Source organism: Pezoporus occidentalis, unplaced genomic scaffold, assembly GCF_034315485.1.
Source record: "Pezoporus occidentalis ecotype Australia unplaced genomic scaffold, CSIRO_AGI_Poc_V1 ctg76, whole genome shotgun sequence".
NCBI lineage: Eukaryota > Metazoa > Chordata > Aves > Psittaciformes > Psittacidae > Pezoporus > Pezoporus occidentalis.
In genome coordinates, this window is record NW_026916115.1 from 3,095,636 (window position 1) to 3,115,887 (window position 20,252).

Genomic DNA, 20,252 nt, shown 5'->3' on the forward strand with positions numbered 1-20,252 from the left:
GCCAACCAGTTGAGGAACAGGTCAGTCAGAGAGGCTACAGATAATGGGATCTCTTGCAGGACACGGCCAGTGTCACACATGGCAGCATACCAGGCCTCCTGAGCAGCCTGTCCTGTTTCATATCCAAAAGCCAACAAGAAGCAATGGAACTCAGTAAAACCTATGAAGCACCCAGTAGACCAGCAGAGTAATATTTTTCCCAACATCGCTAACAGTTTATAGGGAAGAAGTGTCTTAACAGAAGTACTACAGTGTAGTGGTTACACTACAGTGTAGTGGTTATAACTAGAAGCAGACATTGGCAGTGGATGGCATTCATCGCTGGTCTCGGATGGTGCTGTTTGCTTACCTACCCAGATGAAAGAAAGATACATCAGTGGAAACACAGGAGCTCATCATTTGCAATCAAGTTGAAGGCAAGAAACCTCTTTTAAAAAGTATGAGTCAAATAGAAAATCAAAACATGCCAAGCTTTTCCAGGACATTCAAAAGAAGATCCTCAAAAAGGCTGATTCATCTCTAAATAGATTTACTGACATGTATCTCTTCCTCCTTGCTCATATCTGTCATCCTTTTATAAGTCCAGTAACCAGAATGAAAGGGCCCAGTTGACACAACTTAATTTTTCAGTCTGAAGGATGCTCTTGGAGATAACATCTGACCTTCTGGTGCCATTATATACCGATGCAGGTCTCTGATCTCACACATGGTACCAGAGTGCTGCCTTTCCATTACACTGATGAAACACAGTTGCTAAAATCTTTTAAAGGAAAGTCTTCTCCATGTTATGGCTTTCTCCTGCTGACAATGTAACCCAAGCCAAGGCACAAAATCAGCTACAACAACCCAGTCATTTGGGCCATTGTCCCTCACGTACACTGTCCAGAAACAAGATACAATTTTCCAGCAATTTATTTTTCATCACTGCGTGATGATTTATTTTTTTCTAACAAAGCTCCTGGCAGAGGTTTCAAGCAAATTTATGCTTAATGTTGATGCTACAGAATGGCCAGGTAATGATTAAGTACAGTCTCTCTTCACCCTCCATCACTGGTTGGGCAAGCCCTTTTTCTGAATTCATTCTCCAACAGACCAAGTTTGGCCCTGTCCTCCATCAGCACAGCATTGAGAATGAAGTCTTGGCAACAGGCCTGAAATTCCCAGAAACTAAGCCAGGGTCCTGTGTGGTGCTTATCTCAAGAGACTTTGGCTCCAGCACCTGAACCATCACTGGGTTCTGGTGGCTTCTCTGCCATCCAGCTCATATGGCCCAGGCTTGCCCCAGAGCCTGAAAGGGAACCTGAAACCATCACCCAAATCACACTATCCACTGCAAAATGCCATCTCTCATCACATCAGGCAGGAAAAGCATGTAAGGTCATTCACCCACTACGTGTGCCTAGGATCCTCTCAACCTTTCAAAGATGTCTCTTACTTCTAACCTCAAAATCCTGGAAGGAAACACCAAGGGGCTTTCTCATCTCTTGCCCAATTTTGATTTCACTCTGTTTCATTCCTGCCAGACCTCCAAGCTCACCTTCCACTGCACTAAAACATAACCAAAGAAAAAAACCAAAACATCCTGAAAAGAAAAGCTGCTTTTAGTAAAATCATCCTTAAGAAAGAATTTATACAAGAATCATTTGGGACAGGAGAAAGGCCAAGCCCTCCCCAAAGGTATCTGGGTTTTGGCAGGATGATGCTGGAAGAGTACCCCCACAAAGGCTGTGGAAAAGCCTTTGTTTCTACTCCTTATCTTTGCATTACTTTACCATCGGCGTCTCAAAGTGTAGTATCTGTGTAAACACACTCTTGTCCCAACCTCTTAACTCTTTCCCAAAATGTTGCTTACACCAGGTAAAGTGTTGGGGTGCCGAAGGCAGAGCTCACTGTACCTTCATCCGCAGTGGTGCAGCATGTGAGGGTTTGGGCCGTGGTCCCTACAGTGCAGTGGCCCCTGCTGTGGACAGGCTTAGAATGGCTTGTCAAAATACAGCAGAAGCCAAAATACCTTCCTGGTCCATCACCTCCATGCCAGCATGTGCCCTTCATCCAGACCCAGAGCCTCCCTCCTGGTATGTCCCCACCATCACACCCTGGGGTGACCACGTTCCCCTTGCCCTGTGCCCCCCCCAGCAGTACCCACAAGCTTTGACCTTACCAGACACTGCCAGCAAAGAGCTCTCACCCCAAAACCCCTTTAATTCATGCCTACACCCTACACCCATGCTCTGTCCTGGGGCCAAGAGAGAAGACCATCCCTGTTTCTGTCAACCAAGCATCCTCAGATGACCACTAAACCCACCCAAGCCCCTTGGGGACCATCAGTACCCTCCAGAGTCACCTTCCCCCTTCCTTAAACCTGATGGTGCTCAGATGGTGTTGGCAGCTCCTTGCCCCTTCCAGGTTGGAGGTTTGAGGTTAGGGAGAGGGAAAGGGAAAGGCTCTTCCCTGGGGAGAAGCTGATGCCCAGACCCACCTTGGTACCCACCTGCAGCTCTCCTTGTGTCAGTGGTTTCTCAGAGGATGGTGACACAAAGACCTAAACTAACAAACAAGCAGCCCCCTGTGCACAGGTGGTACCCTGGAATTGCATTTATTATTTTAAAAAAATTAAAACCCATAAACAAGAAGGAAGAACAAAGGCAACAAAATCCCTTTGACAGGTTCTGATGGACTCAAACACAAACCAATGTAACTAAATGAGGGGGAAGATAAAAGAAAATTAATGCATAAATAAAATTAATAATATAAATAAATAATATATTAAACAATTCTCCCCACCTTGTAATAAAAACGTAGCTCGGAGAATGGGATTGACGCTTGTTAACCATTGTTAACTAGTATTTTTAGTCCTGACCGCTCTTAGGCTATGTATAGTTCCTTTTTTTAATGCATTTTCTATACATTAATAAAAGATACCGAAGGAGCGAGCTGTGTGCCTGTCTAGAAGTGGGGTGGGAGACAGGTCCCGGTGCATCCAAGCCCAGCAGCATTGCAGCCCTGACCTCACACCAAGTGGGGATGTGCACCTCCTGCCCCTAATCCTCATTTGTCCCATGGGAGAAGGAGCATGGGGGGCTCATTAGCAGGGATTTGCATGCTCTCACTCTCCTGCAAGGGCATGCCCTGCCCTGGTGGAGCTTAGATACTTTTGCATCCAAAGCAGCTGGCCACAGAGGATTGGTTTTTGCTGTGAAGTTTGCAGCCGAGTTGCAAGGTGTTGCACAACCGAGACAGCCCAGCAGCAGCTGGAAGAGAGCACATTGCTCTATTGTAAAACACGCCAAGAAACACGAACTGGGAGGAGCAGAGCAGCTGAGAGACAGAGCACATGCAATGGGATAAGAAAACAGAGAGTGGAAACTCTGGAGACAGCCCAGCATTGGAGGTGCTTGAGATCAGGCTGGAGAGAGCCCTGAGCAATCTCATCTGACCCTAGGGCTGCCTTAGGCAGCAGGTCAGAGGAGAGGCTCCCAAGGAGGAGCTATGCTGTTAAAATGACAATAAGTGACCACAAAGTCAGGTCAGCGTGGCCAGTCCTTTAACCCCTGTAAGGCAGGGAGCTGTGCTTTGGCCTCAGCCCAGCAAACCATATTTTGTTAATAAACTTAGCTGCTCCCAGAAGCTCGGCAGTTTGCAGCCAGAGAAAGCAAAGCCGCAGTGTAAATGCTCAGGAGCAAAGTGAAACAACCCCAAAGTCTTCAGTTGAAGTAGTTCTAATGATTCAGACAGCAATCTGTTCCCAGAAAGCTGGAAAACCCACCAAAAACCAAATTTCAAGGCTATTTCCAGCAGAATATGCTCCCAGTGGAAAAAAAAATGAGGAAAAAAAAACAAACAACCCAACATTGATTTATCAAAAATCTCTGAGACAAGTATGAATTTCAGAGGATTTTGAAAGTCTCCTCTTGTTTCACACACAGACTTTATTTAGACCTCCTCGTCTTAAGTCTTCATGTTTGACACGTAGCCAGGCAGGATGAGAAAGCCCAAAAGAAGCTCTTTTGCCAGACTGCTTCAATATTTTCTAAATTTAATTTCAGAGAGAGACAAAACAGGGAAATTTGTTCTGCAGCAGCTTCTCAACCTCAACTTCTCCTTTGTGCTTCAATTCAAGAGATAAAAAATAAAGAAAAAGGAAGTTGTGACTCTGGGTATCCCCCACCTCGGCCATGGCCACCAACACAGCACAAAGCTAAGCCTGATGGACTCAACTATCCGGATTAAATGAACTTTCTCATGTCTGAAGGGAGTCAGTGCATGGGAGACTCTTCAGGCAAGCCCAGGGGCTCTCTCCTGTGCTCAGAGGAGACAATGGATGGAGGTAGGTTTGGAATGGGAAGGAAAGGCTGCCTTCACCAGTGCTTATCCTATTCTCACCATGTTTTTCCAAACAGTTGACTCAACACAGTGGGTTTCATTTGTGGTCCTTAGAGAAGGCAAATGCCCTCCACTGTACACCCCATTCAGCACATCTGGGGTCAAATGGGGCCCCCAGGACCTCTATTACCTGCAGAGCACACCAAAAAAAGCCCGTCTGGAGGAAACACAGCATTCCCATCGCAATAACCAGACATGAGAAGTGGGCACACACCACTCAGTGGTTGGTGTCAGAGCAGAGAGGTGTATGTGAAGTTGCACCATCCTTCTGGACCAGAACTCACTTCCCAGAATCAGAGCCATGGCTATACTCCATGCTCCAGATGGGATGAGAAGGAGGTGAGGGCTGGCACAAGCTCTTTCCTAAACACTCCAAGTTTTGACTTAGGCCAGGGAGGTGTTTTGCCCCCCACATCAACCTCTGGGGAGCTCCTGCCCTATCACCCATCACAGATGCCCACCACCCTCATCACTCTGGCCCTCTCTGCCCTTGCACACCTCAGGGCCATCTGTACGCTTTAGGCATGGCCCTGCACTATCACACATGGTGAGATTTCACATTTCCAGCCTCTCTAAGGAGCGCCCAGGCTTTGTGCAGGCAGCACTGTCACACTATGGGCAGCCACACTCCTCTTCAAGCACTTCCAGCCACTGCAGAGCATCGCACCACTAGCCCCCAAAGCTGCACTTTGTACGGAGATATTTCATCACATCCCTCTTACCAAAGTCCCGTTCTTGCATGAGTGATGCTCAGGAACTTTGTTCCACCAGCAAACATCAGGAGGGTGTACAAAGGTCCTCAGCAAGGGTGCTGGGCACCTGTCCCAAAGCTGGAGCTTAAGTAACGCATTCTTAGCAACATACCCTGGAAACTCAGCCCAAAAAAGCACAAGGGAAATGCCCACCCAGGGACAAGCAGCACTGCAGGAGGAGGTGCAATGCCTGCAGGAGCAAGGCTGGAGCAGGTTGATGAAGGGGCGTCCTCATCCCATGAATTCACAGCTGCTTCATGTCTTGCAGGATGTAATTTTTATAGCACCACCTTTAACATCCTTAGCATTTAATTCCCCCTTGTAAGCCTGGATGTGCTTATCATCTCTTTAAAACCCTCATACTCATTTTTGTATTTCCAACTCCTGTGGCTAAAAGCTCTAAAGCTTAATTATGTAGAGTGTAAAAAAAAAAAAAATCTCTTTAATCAAATCTAAACACAGGGCTTTTAAATTTCATTGATTTATCCCCTTTCCTGGCTTGAGAAGCACTGTGAATAACAGCCCACAGGCTATTCCCCCTTCCCTCACTATAGCCTCAACATGCAGAGATTTTTCTGCTGCTGACATATTTCAACAATTTTCCCCATCAAAAAAAGAAAAAAGAAATGCTACATTATATACATTGTATTTGAGGGAAGATCCTAGCTGTCATTAGAGGCCTTCTTATAGTGACAATTCCCTCCCTCCCGGTATTTTGGATTGCTTTCTGCTGTTGGTAGGGCTGTTGGAGGTGCGTAGCCCTCCTATAGCATGCACCATGCAATGTATAAGTATGCTCATTCCCAGCAGCACGGCTAATCCTCTAGCTCCCAGCGATGCTGTCTCCCTGGTGTTACTCCTCTGCAAGCATGAGAGCCCAGCATGGCTGCAGAACACATCAGGATGCTGGCAGGAGCACAAGCTGTTTCTGTTCACCACAACAGCCACTTGTCCCCATGCTGTTTCCTCTGTTTGGTGACATCTCAACAAAAAAGGGGTTTGAAGGAAGTAACTCTCCAAATGTTTATGAGAAATATCCTACCCAAGACTGAGAGAAGGGCAGGATGAAGTTGGGAACTCTCCCTCTAAGGATTTCAGGAGAAGGCTCTAGAAATGGGCATCTAGGAGAGGAGCATCAGGGGGGACAGGGCTGGAGAAGCATCAGTGGCAGCCAGCATTCCCCTGCTCCTGAGGACAGATTCTGGCCCTCCTCCTGCTCCCACATCCTCTGCTGCGCTCAGATCATGTGGAAAGCAGCCAGCATCTGTCTGTTCACCATCTTGTACCAGCTCTTCACCTGCCACCCAAGGCTGCCTCTCCCCCCTGCCTGAGGGTGCTTCGCCCTCCAAAGGAACCTGCTCTCCCTCGCAGGGGGCAGAAAGAGGTAAAACACTCCCAGGAGAAAGGCTTTGGTGTGTTTTTCCTCTTTCACCCACCACAATTTGCATTCCGCTCTCAGTTCCCCCCAAGGGGTGGGTAAGCCCCCACCAAGTTGTTCTGGCCAAGCCCCAGTACCCAGCTGCATCCTCCCACTTCACCTGTTAGCAAACAAGATAAGGACGAAGAAGACTTTGAACCATGAAGAGCAAGGGTCAAATAGTCCCCACGGCCAGGCAGGAGCAAAGCCTCAAGGGCAGCACAAAACATTCCAGCACAAGGATGCACCTTAGCCAACTGCTCCAGTGCTACCAGCCAAAATCCACATGTGGTCCTGAGCCACAGCAGCTCACCAGAGATCTTCAGAACAGCTTTTCCCCATAGAAGTGGCTTATGGAGGGAAAGGGGTAAGAAAAACATTTTTAAAAGTCATAATAATTTGCCAGCTGCTTATCATTAAACAGTTCATTAATCAGATCTCCCCACCTGCCTCAGGTGGGCACCAGGGAGTGGCCTCAGCATTTTGGGGCTGAGCCAAAGGAAGGACTGCACTGAGGGGACAGCCAGCACAACTGTTTTTTCACCTAAAAGTCAACCTTGGCAGATGAGATCCAACACCCAGCCAGCATGGAAAACCCCTGGGAGTGATTGTTCTGAGATGAGGATGAGCCATTGCTTCCTACTACTGAAAACACATGCTGGTCCTCAGAGCACCAGGGCCTCTCAGAGGCACTAGGGCTGTGCCCAAGCATCACCACTCCACTGCCTTTGGCTCACACATCCCGCAAATCCAGCCCTTGAGAGGTAACAGCAAGACATTGCATCAGTGACCCCATTTCTGTGCCAAGAGAAAGAGCACCCCCATTCACTGACAGGTTTTCCATCCCCTGGCCTTCACATAACTGATCCTTGAGCCATTCCTAAAAGGGAAGGCACTGTGTCATGCTGCCAAGACTCGCCTGGCGCTGGCACTTTCCTCACCTCCTGGAACGTCTCCTCTCCCCTCACCCATGGCCAGCAATGCCTGTAGGATTTCCTCAGGAAGGAGTTCCTTAAGGCTCACACACACAAAACAATCATCAGCTTTAAACTAACAAAAAGCCCTACTGCTTTCTTCCCAAGCCCAACAGCACACACCGAAAGGCACTCTGAGCAGGGACACACACCCTTCCCTCCTCTCCACAAACACACACAGGTCCCCAAAACCTATCTCTGCTCAACACAAACACCAAGCAGGACTTGAGGATGCACCTGAGAACCCCACCTCACTCCCTACCCCAGCTCTTTCTTTCCCCTACACCCCAGGGAGGGATGCTCCAGCAAACCCAGACCTACCTGAGCAAGCCAGCTGCACCCAAAGCCTCCCACGTGATGGGTGAGGAAGAGACACCTCCAAAAGCTTCACCAGTGTGGGGGCATGTCCCCTAAGAGCAGCCTTTTCCCCGTCACTGCCCATGCAGGACTGAGCCCCAGGCAGCCCCAAACCAGCACATTGAAAGGTGGGACAAGGGTGGGACTGGGACACCTGACTCCAACCCACCCCTGGGACTCCCCCCTTCCCAGAGCCCAGGTACGCACCAACTGAGGGAGAAGAGGGGATGAAACAGCTGTCATGGAGCCTGCAGCCGCTAAAACTACCAGCTCAGTGCTTGTCCTCCACACCACCAAAGCATCACCATCCCACTTCTGCATCTCCATTCTCCTCTGAAGCCAGAAAACCCATTACTGCTGCTACAGTAAATACCAAGGGCTGCTATTTTTATCCAGCCCACGACCAGGCATGCTTTATTTTTGGTGTTTGAACTGCATGCTTTTTTTGTGGGAGGGGGAGAGGGAGGGGAGAAGGCAGAAGCGTGGGGGAAAAATGAGAGGAATGTTTCTCCGGGAGCAGAGTTTTCCATTGCTTACTTTAAGTCAGGCTAGCATCTGCAAACAGAAATCACAGCCAGAGAGCAGAGCAAGCAGCTGAGGAAGAAAGGTGGGAGAATGTTTGCAGTCACTTCGCATCACCTTCCATCCCACCACACCAAGAAATACCCCAATATACAGTCCCTAGGTACCAGATAGGTGTTATGAAGGCAGGAGTGAAGCTCCCAGCTGTGTAATTGGGCAAACAGGTAAATAAATCAGCTGAATCTAATGAAATAAGGGGAAACAAAAGGGTGTTTCTGTTTTCAGTATCAAATTAGTAATGTTTTCCAAATAAAATTAAGGGTTGAGGGAATCTCAGACAAAATGGAAGTTATCAGGGGGCCTTTATGGCATGGAAAGACTTAATCTCACATGAAAATAAAGAATTTGGGAAAGATAGATGGAAAATAGGGGCTGGAGGGGGGGATTTGATTTCCATATGGTCCTAGGCCTGGGCTCAGACCAACATCCCATGATCTGAAAGGAGCTTATCCAGCATGGGCTTACTCAGATCCTGTGCTTGAGGGGCACCAGTAAGCAGAGAGACATGTAATCTGGAGCAGTAGTGATTCATCAGCAACTGAGTCACGGCTTCCTCTCACCCATTAAAGTTTCTGAAAAACAAAGCACAATCCCTTAGAGCCCAGATACGCTGGATGCCAAACAAAACTAGGAGGTGGCAGGTTCAACTTTCCCCTCAAATGTACGTTTTTTCCACACCACATATGAAAGAGCCATGGAATTCCTTGTGGCAGGAGACATCCACAGAGTCAAGCATCAAATGGTGTTTAGATTCTTTCAAAGCATCTCCTATGGGGTAGAGAATGTCGGGCTAGACAGAGACATGGACTGACTGATTGTATTTGTATATTCTTGCATTAATTCTAAGTTTCTTTAAGTCTACCCGATGCTTCCCAACTCAGTTTAATAGTATCGCTACACTTGATGGCATCAAGACTCTCCTTCATGGGTAGTAGCACCATGAGAGGTTTAAATGCTGAGGGCAGAATTATCAGTGCCCACCAGCTCCCCCACATCATCACAATGTTCCCACCTGAAGCCAAGCGGGTGCTCAGAGCACCTTGCTCAGAGGGGCCCCCAAAAAGCTGGAGAAAGTGCCCAGACCAGCAGCTCCACCCTTGGAAAGGCCAAATGAAATTAGTGATAAGAAAGCACCAAGTCCCAGTGGGGCGTTTGCCCAGGGAACAAAGCAAACCTCCTAGCTACCGTGGAAACAGCATCGCTGGGGACAGGCAGGGCTTTCATCCTCCTCAGTCCTGGGAATGGGTACCCCCACGCCTGATGCCTCTGGCCACACTCAGCCTTGGAGACCTCTAATAATAAATATTTCCAGGCAGCCCTACTAGAGTGGTTTCAAAGGTGATGTTATGCTATTGGGTGCTGTAGAGTGGCTGTGCATCCCCTGGGTGACTGCCAACATCCAGGTAGCTCCTGCATGCCCTGGGAAGGGTGTTTTCACAGGGTACCTGCAAAAAAGGGAACTGATGCAGTTCAGAGAGGGAGGGAGAGCTGGGATGGGTGAGCAAAGACGGGGTGAGACACGAACATGGTGCAAAGCCCAGGGATCTCCATCCTGTAGCATAAAACCAAGGAAAAATTTCCTGGTGTTAACAAATAGTAGATCTTTAGGTAAAAAGGGTTTGCTACTTCCTGCAGCACATAAACACCTTGCCAAAGGCTACTAGGAGCCACCTGGCACAAGCCGTAGCCTGCAATATGCGTTTCTTGGGGTCTCGCGTCAGTCCAGCCCCAGCATTAGGATGAAGGCAGGAAAGCATAGGAGGCAGCTGGGGCTGGCAGGCAGCTTGCCTCCATTCCTCCTCTCCGCCCCCCTTTCCTCATATTCCCACTGCAGCCTTGCTGCTGGTGCTGCCAAGGCATGGCACCAGAAGCACAGGCCTGTTTTCCAGCATCCTCGAAGGGTCAAGCAGCCCTGGCTATGCCAGCTCAACTAGTTAGCACCAAGACCAAAGCTGAAACGCCAAGCCACTGGCTCTGGAGCATGAAGGAGGGTGAGTGTGGGGTTTTGCAATCCAAAAAAAAAATTCAAGCCGGACAGAAAAATCCCAGCAAAATATTTTTCTAGTTGCAGCTTGCCCAGCTGTCAACCCTGTAACCCTGCATGGAGTCTGCTCAGCCCTGGACTAGAAAGTAACCAGGATCTGGTAGTTCTTGGGTGTCCCTCACACAGACATAAGAAATAAGATGGAGACAAAGCAACAGGTGAAAGCTGGGGGTGGCAATCTGAACTGAACCAAAATCAGTGTTTGAAAATATCAAAATCCTGCATGAATTGGACTGCTTTCCTCAGGTTCAAACATCATTCATTATCTCCATGGGTGCAAAGCACCCGTAACACTGCTGAGTGCTGAGCACAGGGGAGAGTAGCCCCGGACATCCCCTCCGGTGGGGATGCTCAGTCACCTCCTGCTTGGCTTCAGCATCCCTGTTCCAGGACAGAGTATGGGCATTAGGGTTGCATGGCAGCGATGAGGTACAGGGTGGCAGTCCTGGCACTGCTTTTTGGGAGATGGAGGTCTACCCTGTCCTTAGAAGCCTCCCAGGAACAAGAGCAGCATCACCACCCCTGTGAACCCCCACTGCTGCCCTCCCCCACCCTCAAAACTTCTGGGGAAACCTCTGCTGCACCAAAGCCCAGGCCTCCTTCCCGGCGAGGGGAAACGCTTTACTCTCCCCCTCTTCCCAGCAACTTTTGGGCTATTTCAGGCCCGGTTTGGTGCCTCCCCCCCCACTTCTTTCCTAGACTAAACAACTCCGACTTTGCCAGCGTTTCCTGGGCGCCTGCCGACCCCGTGGCCGCAAAGCACCGAGAGCCCCTCGCCCCCCGCGCAGCCTCGGGGCTGTGTACGCGGGAGCGCGGCGCTGGGCCGCAGCTGGAGCCCCAGGTGGGGCCAGCCGGGCGGCGGGGCCGGGCCGGGGGCGGGGAGGCGGGACAGGGCGTCCCATTTCCTCCGGGCGCCGGGAGCCTCTGCCGAGCGGATGAGCAGCGGCAAGGAGGAAGGTTAGCTGGGTGGCGGGACCGAGGGGTACCCGGGAGGGGGGCTGCTGGGCATTGCGTCCCTGCCCTTCGCGTTATCCTTGGCTTTGAGTTGCCCAAACCCAGGGCTTCTCTCTGAGACTGTATCATTTGCTGCCGTGCCCCCGCGGGCGGGCAGCGGTGCAGGCAGTTGCCTGCCCCGGCGGGGCTGGGGCTGGTGCTGGGGCTTGGGCAGGTGCTGGCAGAGCCGGGTGGCTCGAGTGGCACTTGAGAAGTGACGGTGGAAAGCAACCTGTTCTCGGGGGACGTTTGTCAGATGGGGGCCTGCCCAGCACCAAGGGGTTCGGGTCGAAACGCCAGAGGTAGGGCTGTGCAACAAACTTTGCTGTTAGCTCTCCTTGGAGAGCCGTAGGGCTGGCCCAGGTGGGTTTGCATCCCCTAAACTGCAGATGCCTATGAGCCACCCCAGGGAGGGCCATGGGTGGGCTGGGTGGAAGCTTTCTGCCAGCCTGGGGAAGCAGCGCTGCTTAAACAGTAGCACAGGGGAGCCCGAGATGGCTCAGAGGAGCTCCCTATGCCGTCAGGAACGACGGTGGTGCTTCTCTAAAAGTAAAACTGGTCTTTTGGCCAGGAGTTGCACTGATTCCTGGGCCAGTGGCAGCCAGGCACATGCAGATGGCAGAGCAGGCTCTAGGCAGCAGCTTGCAAAATAGTTTCACTTTAACCCTGTTATCCAACACTCATATCAGTAGTTTTCCAAATTCCTCACTTTGGGGGAATGAAAACATCTACACACAGCTTCTGCCTGGAACGTTTGGTGGTGGTGGGAATAAGATGAAGCTTTAGTTGGTTTCATTTGTTGGGTGGTGGCTTTTGGTGGTGGTGGTTTTTTGTAACACTTGAGGAAGGTCTCTAGAGGCTTGCTGTGAGTTCTGTGAGACCGGCAGCAAAACTCTCATTATTCACTATTTCCAAAATAGTAACGTGCAGTCCCAGCTAAGGAAACTGCTCACCCTCAGTGTCAGGTTTCATCCAGCTTTCCTTTAAGTCTGCAGGTGCATATGGGAAAATAGATGTCACTCGTGTAACTGTGTCTCTGCTAGTTGTACTGGAGAGCTTGCAGGCTCCAACAGAGAAGTTAGCCTCTCCTAGCCTGACCTGTAGCTATAACTGCCAGTGGAAAATGGATATAAAGCTGATATAAAGCCAGTAACGTAAAGTAGTCAAGTTTAATACTGTAGCTCCTGCTTTCCACTGTAGCATCAATTGTATGAAGTGAGGTCTCACCAAAAGTGGGGGCTTATGCACATTAAGGAAGTGAGGGTGGCAGCAGGTCAGATGCTTTTGGGTCACCTTCCCAACTCCTGAGTTGCAGCTGGACACCAAGCATGGAGGAGCTAAATAACCTAGAAATATCAGGGCCAAATCCCAGAAGTCATGAGCTGTGGGTTGGTTGGTCTCCAGAGCTGCCCCTGCTTTCAGTATGGATGCAGGGAGATGCTCCCTAGAGCAGCTCTGCTCCCACCTGAGCCAGGCTGCATGTCAGCCCAAAGTAGCAGGTTGAGCTTTCTTAGGCTGGAGGGAATTTCGCACAGACATAAGAGCCTGCTGAGTGTAAGCCTAAAGGACTTGCAAAATCAGGCCCTAAAAATTTCCAGCTCTCTCCCCTCTGCCACAGTGACCCCTGTGTAGCAGTTTCCAGCCCTTTGCCCCTATTTTAAGCAAACTGCAACTTTTCCAAGAACTCTACCTTCATCATCAGCCACTGCGGTTGCTCTGCAGTGCACATCCTGCTCTGCAGGATGTGAGCAAGCCAGCATTGCCAAGGCAACCCCTCTGTTTTGTTTTCCCCATGCTCAGGCTGTCAGCTTTTACCCCTCCAGCTCAGCCAGGCAGGCCAGGCACACCAATGGTTTGTGCCATCCCAAGCGGGCCCTCAAAAGGAGCTTGTTTTCCACCCACAGCTGCCCGTAACTGGAGGAGTGGCAGGTGCTCCCCACCCTTGAAAACCGGCTCTTTCAGAGCCAGCATGGATTAAAGAACCTCATGTTGGATGCCCAAGTTCAATTAAAACTTACACAAGCTGCGCAAACCCCAGCCATGCAGAGCTGCCATCAGGCCGAGCCATCTATCCCTGGCTGTAGGATATCCCAAGCAAGTTACCATGTCAGCTTCACCCTGAGTTGCTGCCAGTACCAGCTACCCAAAACCAAAGAGCTCATTTAGCAGGGCACTTAGCAGCCCTACCTGAGATGCTGCCCTAACTCCCAGTGCCTCCCTGGCCCTGTTTCTTGGTCCCATACCTTGATCCAAAAAAAAAGAAAACCCAACAGCTGACCTCCTAGATAGAACTCCATGTGCATTGGGCACACGGTTCACACCCATAGTGGGCCACAGCATGGACGCAGCTCTACCCCTTTGTCCCCTCTCTAAGGGGAGGTGTTGCTGTCACACCAAATTGAGCAGCAGCACAGATTCTTTCCTAAATGCAGCTCTCACTGTGCATGCAGACTTTCAGCTAGTGATGGGTGGCCTTGGGTAACCCCTCTTCCCTTGGGGTTGCTGGATCAAAAAAGCACCAGTTTTTCTACTTCCCCTCCTCCATCCCCCTTTTTTTATATTAAACTGAAGAACGCCTTTATTGAATACACAGACATCCCTTCATGTACAAAACAAAAGGCGATGCACACACTGAAAAGAAAAGGCATTTGAAAACCAGCTGCATAGCCATGCTGAAAGGTGGCCCTGGGATTTCACTGCTGCTTGCTCAGGGTGGTGGCAGGTACCTCTGCCTTCCCCTTGCAAGGGATGCTCAGCCACATCCTGCTTCAGGCTTGCCCATGGCAGCCACAAGTCCCTGGCTGGGCACTTCAGGAACAAGCAGCAAGGGCCTCTGCATTACATTCAGCTCTGGTTTAAAGTGGAAACATTTCAAAGGGCTCTGCATTATTTTTTCTTCTCTGCAAACAATTAATTACAAGTTTAAAAGGAAGTTCCAGCCTCCTTCCCTGCCCAGAAGTTTAGAGGCAATAAATATAAAGCAGCTCAGTGCAGGAATAAAATTCTACATCCTGTTTTGTCTGAAATTAAGGCGGTTGTTGTCTCTGGCTTGGTTTTTTTTGTTTCTTTTTTGGAGTGAAGTGTACCATATGCGTCCAGTATTCTTGCCTGGATAATGAGCTGTCAGGATATTTATGGATAAATGGCAAACCTGCATCACATAGATGATTCAGGCTGAGAAAAGGGAGCTCTGTTTATTTGTGTTGCAGTTTAACCTTTACTTACAGCTACCCAAAGAAAAAGGCCTTGGTGAAGATGAAGGCTGGGACAGGGAGCAGTTTTAAGAAGCTGCTTTCACTTCTTCCTCCACTTGCCCTTTGCTAGTAATGCCTGTGGGCAGCAGATAGCTGAGACCTGCACCCAGAGATCCCTTGCTTATGTCCCCTGTGAGCAAAAGCAGGTCTGTAATGCTCACTGATGGCTCTAGGCAGGGAATAGGAAGAGGATGAATGGGATTTTAGTCACCAAGACCTCAGTGGCAGCCTGTGATTTCTCAGATGGGGACAGTGGCAGCATCTTCTGCCAGGTAGGGAAATGAGGCAGTGCCGGGAGAGGTTGGTTTCCTGAGGCTGGAAACCTGCTCAACAGCAGTGATGAAGGTGGAAGAGGCTCTTCTGTCTCTTGGAGCACCATCCCTACCTCCAGGGTGCAGGCCAGGCCTCCCCACCATCCTGCTTGTCTACCTCCAAAAAAAACCCCACCATATGTCTATCTATATATGCATATATATTTAACTCCCTTTCTAGCGAGCAGAAACTGGAAGATGCAGCAGGCTGGACAAAAATCCAGCCATAAAACATTGGCTAAATGAAGACATGTAGCTAAAGCCCAAACCACCTCCCAGAGCACTATCTTTCATTTAGTTAATCTCAAATGAGAGTTTTTCAGAAAGGCTTCCACACAAATTAATACACCCATTTTCATCACATTTCCCATGTGCATGTTCAAAAGAGAAACCACCAGCTAATTAGCACCAGTTCAGCTATGCTTTCGTGAGGTTCAAAACAATAAATACACAGCAGTCAGGCTGTTTCTGTGGGGGCCAGAGAGTTTAAACCCCTTCTTTTTAATAGGATCTGAGCATTTGTGAAGTCCCCTTCCCATTCCTCCCAAGAGGTGCTTTGGCTCTCTAAGTGCTGCCAGACAGAGAGCTAAGGAATTTGTGGTCATGGGGGACAAGTGGTGCAAGCCTTCCAGGACACCTTTAGAGTTCAGACTCTACCCCTTAGATTTTTATTACATGGAAGTGGTGGCTCTTCTTATACAATGCCTTGGTTTCCCCTCCTGTGCACATGGGGATTTCATCATTCCTTCAAGAGACTGTGGGGCTTGAATCCTGAAGGCTGGCAGACACTGCTCCACTGAGCAAGAGTGATTAATGTTAGAGCCTTATACTGCCCCTACCATATCTTCATCTGTACAATACATAGTTTAGTGAACCCCATGTTGAATGAGAACTGTAAACTCATGGCACAAAGCCCCCTGCCCTACTCCAGACCCCTGGGAGCTTTGCTTCGCCCCAGGAGAGGAAGAAAGCCATGAGCAGCAGCAGCTCCCTGCCCCTGGAGGAGGGCTTTGCTGGGAGCCCTGCCACTTAGCAGCACCTCTCCCTCCCTGAGGGAAGAGGAAAAACCTTACGTCAGGCTGCAGAAATGCTCCTTGGCCCTACCCAAACCCTTGGAGCAATTCCCAGGTGAGGCACCGCAGAGGCGGCAGCTCTTCCATCTCAAGCCAACCCCCGTCATCCCTCAGCATCGCAGTTGGTGCAAGGCTGCTGGCCAGGGTCCACCCACCTGACCACCACCTGAAGTCCCACTGACCATAGTCCCCATCAAAAACCCAGGCAGTTTAACCACAGCCCCCATCCAAACCTGCTGGCAGTGCCCTGGGTGCTGGGGTGGCAGGAACAGCCCTCAGCATGGTGCCTCTACGCTGCCGGGGCACAGGGCAGTGCCCTGCCCGCATCAGCTCAGCTGCCTATCCCAGACCATGGACTATGAGAAATGGTCTCTCCAAACCAGACACCCCATCCCAGGTTAGATCAGGGGTAAGCAGAGACTCATGATGTATTGAGTCAGAGCTCCAACAGCAGCAGTACCACTCTCTGCAGCGTTCCTTTGTCTGAACCTGGCATGTCCCTTTCTAGACAGGAAAGCTCATCCTGCAGACAGTATTTCATTTGCTAAGAAATAAGCCCCACAAAAGGCTGAGCTCCATGCTTTGGCTGCCAAGCAAGGGTTGAGATGTATGTCGGGGGAGTGGGGGGGCGAGGCGAGGCAGGATTTGTGCTTGGCCAGCTACTAAGGCAAGTAGGGATGTCCAAAGCCCTCCTCACCCATCCCCACCATAGAGAATGAATCCCTGGAGAGGTTGGGAGGTGGTGTTTCTCATATGGGGACATGCAAATAGATGTGCCCAGCAGCATGGCCCAGCCCTTGTAACCCCAGACCCCTCCAAGGCAGCAGACCTCTTACCCTGCCCGAGGCTTTGACTGTGCTGGCAGCTCCATGGAGAGAATTGCTGAGGGAGTGGGCACCCAATCCATGTGATTTCCTGTCTCTGCAGGCACCATCCCCGAGAGCTTGTGGAGCCCACTAGCTGGTTACAGGAGCTGAACATATCCCAGGGGATCTTCAAGCAGAGGGAGCAGCACAGGCAGCCTGCCCAGGAGCCAACATGGAGCAGAAGATCAGCTCCTTCTTTAATTCCATCTTGGAGCTCATCCGTACCAAGCATGAGGAAGGGATCTTCAACACTGTCTGCCTGGCTGTGCTGTTGGGTCTGCCATTTGTCGTCCTCATTGCATTCATTTTCATCTGCTGCCACTACTGCTTCTGTAGCCGGCGGAGAGAAAGCAGGAAGAAAGGTGGCCCCAGCAGCAACGGGCAGCTGAATGCTGAGAGGAACAAGAAGAAAAAGAAAAAGAAGAGGGATGAAGAGGACCTGTGGATCTCTGCTCAGCCCAAGCTGCTCTTGCTGGACAAAAGACCTTCCTTGCCCATCTAGTGGACAGAAGGGCGTAGAGGCCCTCTCCTCTGAGATGCCACCAGTCCTTTCAGCTCTGCACTGCAAGGGGCGAGGAGATGCCAAAGCTGCTGCCACTTTATGTTGACTTTCAAAAAGAGGCTGAGCTCAGCAGCCAGCCAGCATGTTGAAGAGCCAGCAGAGAGCAAGGCAGTCAGGCACAGGTATATGCAAGCCCCTTCTCCCCCACCATGACAGTGTGCCTGAGAGCAGAACCCCCAAACAACAGGCATGCATATAAACAAGTGCTCTGCTGAGCACAAGGGTGACCTGCCACCAGACTGTATGTACCTCCCACCATAAGCACAGCACACATGCACTGGGCTGGCATGCAGTGAGCTGGGTGTGAGGCTCTCTCTCTGCACTTGTATGCAAGCACATGCACTGTGGCACTGACAAGGGTGCATAGGACCACATGCACAAAAAGACCGAGCTGCCTGCACACCCCCCCTGCACAAATACAGACAGCCACATGGGAGGCAAGCACAAGCATGGTGCATTTGCTTGCCCTGCCACAGAGATAGCACAACTTGACTGTCTAGACTTCATCCAAACCCAGCTTACCCTGGAGATGCAAAGAAAGCCAAGTGCAGAGTTACCCAACAGCTCAACAATGTGCCATCTCCCTGGCCACCAAAACAAAGGCAGCTGCGAGCATCTGAAGATGCCTTCAGCCCAGCCTTAGAGACCTCAAGACACCATCTTAACGGAGCAAAGCAGAAGGATGCATTGCCACCTAAGCTAGAGGCAGGAAGGAGAGAGGAGGCTTCAAGACTGACCTTTTTGCACCAGCACTTAAAAAACAAAACTAAAAAAAAATCTTCCTTGAAAGACTGTTTTATACAGATTTGCCTTTAAAGAGCCCACCATGCTACTGCAAGAGTGGAAACACAAACTGAGGCTGTGTAAAGACTTAGCTATGGGCATTAGGGTTATTTATTGAATGACTACTAAAGAAGAGCAGGACCAAAGGCCCCTATGTTATGGGGCTAGGCACACCAAAGTGGTATTGAAGCAGCAGACACGCTTTCCCAGCACACTTGACTGTCCCCTCTCTCTGCAAGCCTTTGTGCCACACATTAGACATGCAGAGGGCTTCGGTACAGCTGTCAAGCCAGCCAGCTCTGGGGTTTGCTGTAGAAGTAAAGTTCATGCCCACGGTTATTCCTTATCCAGAGATGCATTGTACAGCTGGACCCTGCACCCCTCTCCACCTTTATCTCCCTTGGACACACGATGGCTTGGCCAGGCACAGCAGCTAATGACCACACACAGCTCTCACACTTACTCTGGTTTTCATCCTCTGCTCCCCCTAAGCCTGAGTGCCCAGCCTACTGCTGAGGAGTTGGGGGTCTCCTCTGCTCCCTGCTCTCTGATCCACCAGGCTTTGTCTCCATGAACTTGCTTTACCAGCAAGAGATGTGTGCATGTGATGAGAAGCCCCATCACATCTGGGTTTTGCCCTGCATCTGTACACTGGATATTTTTCTCCCATTTTCTTCCAGCTCTTAAGCTGCTGGAGCAGACCAGAGCTGACACCCAGAACCAGACATCTAGGGGCCAAGCAGCCAAACCAAAGTAGGCAAGCCTGGATGGAGCTACCAGACACAACCACTTCCAGCCCAGGCAAGGGCAATGCCAACTTCCCCCAGCTCCCAGGGCCCACCCTGGCAGGGAGCAGAGCCACCAGTTAGAAGCATCTGCTTGTGCCACCCAGTCCCAGCGCAGCCTGTTTTGTCTGATGTGGATGGGGTGGCGATACTAACACCACGTCATGGGGTTTGGCTGTGTGTGGCTGTGCTGGGAACAGCTGGGAGGCCAGGCTTCTCCTTGCATAGCTGTCGAAATTGACCCCGTATGTACCTTCTTTTCTAGCTTGCTATGTTACCATCAAAATAAGTGTCTTCCTTCTCTTCCAAAACAGGAAGCAGCATATAATGCTATACAAAAATAGGACTTGCCACACCTAAGCCTAGGGAGAAACAGGCAGGAGTAGCTCTGGTCTCTGTCTCAAACCCCCAGTCCAATCAGGACCCTGGGGAACCAGCGCTACACTTGTATTATTCCTTCCCTGCTTTTCCCCATTCAGGTACTTTTCCCAGCCCTCCTGCCTCCGTGCTCACCGGGTGAGCAAAGCAGCCTCCTCCCATGGGCAGGAAAGCACTCATGCAGGTGCTCCTGTTGCAATCCAGAGACACCAGAAGCCCCCGATTAAAGGGAAACACCATGGGAGGCCGGAAGCTTACCTAAACAAGCAGGGGCACAAAGGTAGCAAGTGCTGGCAGAGCATTGCCTACCTGGTATAGAGCTGCTGGGCTTTGCACAGCTCCCTGCCAGAAGGTCCTTCTCTGGAAGTCACAGTGAGCAATGTTTCAGGTGAGGGCAGCCAGTTTCCACAAGAACCAGAGAACTGTCAAGGAAAATGTCTGATCACACACACAACATACCTGATCCAGGTTTTGGGGAGTTCAGAGCCAGGCCTAAATGTCAAGATCTCTCCAAAATCATCATTCAGACTGAGCAGGAAGGGATCAGGATACAACCCTGCCCTCATCCACCAGACCAGTGGATGGTCCCAGCTTCTGCACCCCATAAAGCAAGGGGGGCTGACTTGCTTGGAGGCTGCTGTTTTAGCCAAACCATGCACTCACTCAGCTGCCTCTTGAGGCAAAAGCAAAAGAGCAACGACAGCTGCAGGAAATGCATGGTACAGAAACCCCACTGCA

The 20,252-nt window shown here is 50.4% G+C and overlaps 1 protein-coding gene across 1 annotated transcript; it reads left to right on the forward strand.

The window, feature by feature from the left end:
* The first annotated feature begins 11,492 nt into the window (after positions 1-11,492).
* KIAA0040 (KIAA0040 ortholog) lies at positions 11,493-18,955 on the forward strand. Its single transcript, XM_062602424.1, has 2 exons — positions 11,493-11,804; positions 17,068-18,955. The coding sequence occupies exon 2, from the start codon at positions 17,179-17,181 to the stop codon at positions 17,506-17,508; it is 330 nt and encodes a 109-aa protein (XP_062458408.1). The 5' UTR covers positions 11,493-11,804; positions 17,068-17,178; the 3' UTR covers positions 17,509-18,955.
* The last annotated feature ends 1,297 nt before the right edge of the window (positions 18,956-20,252 follow it).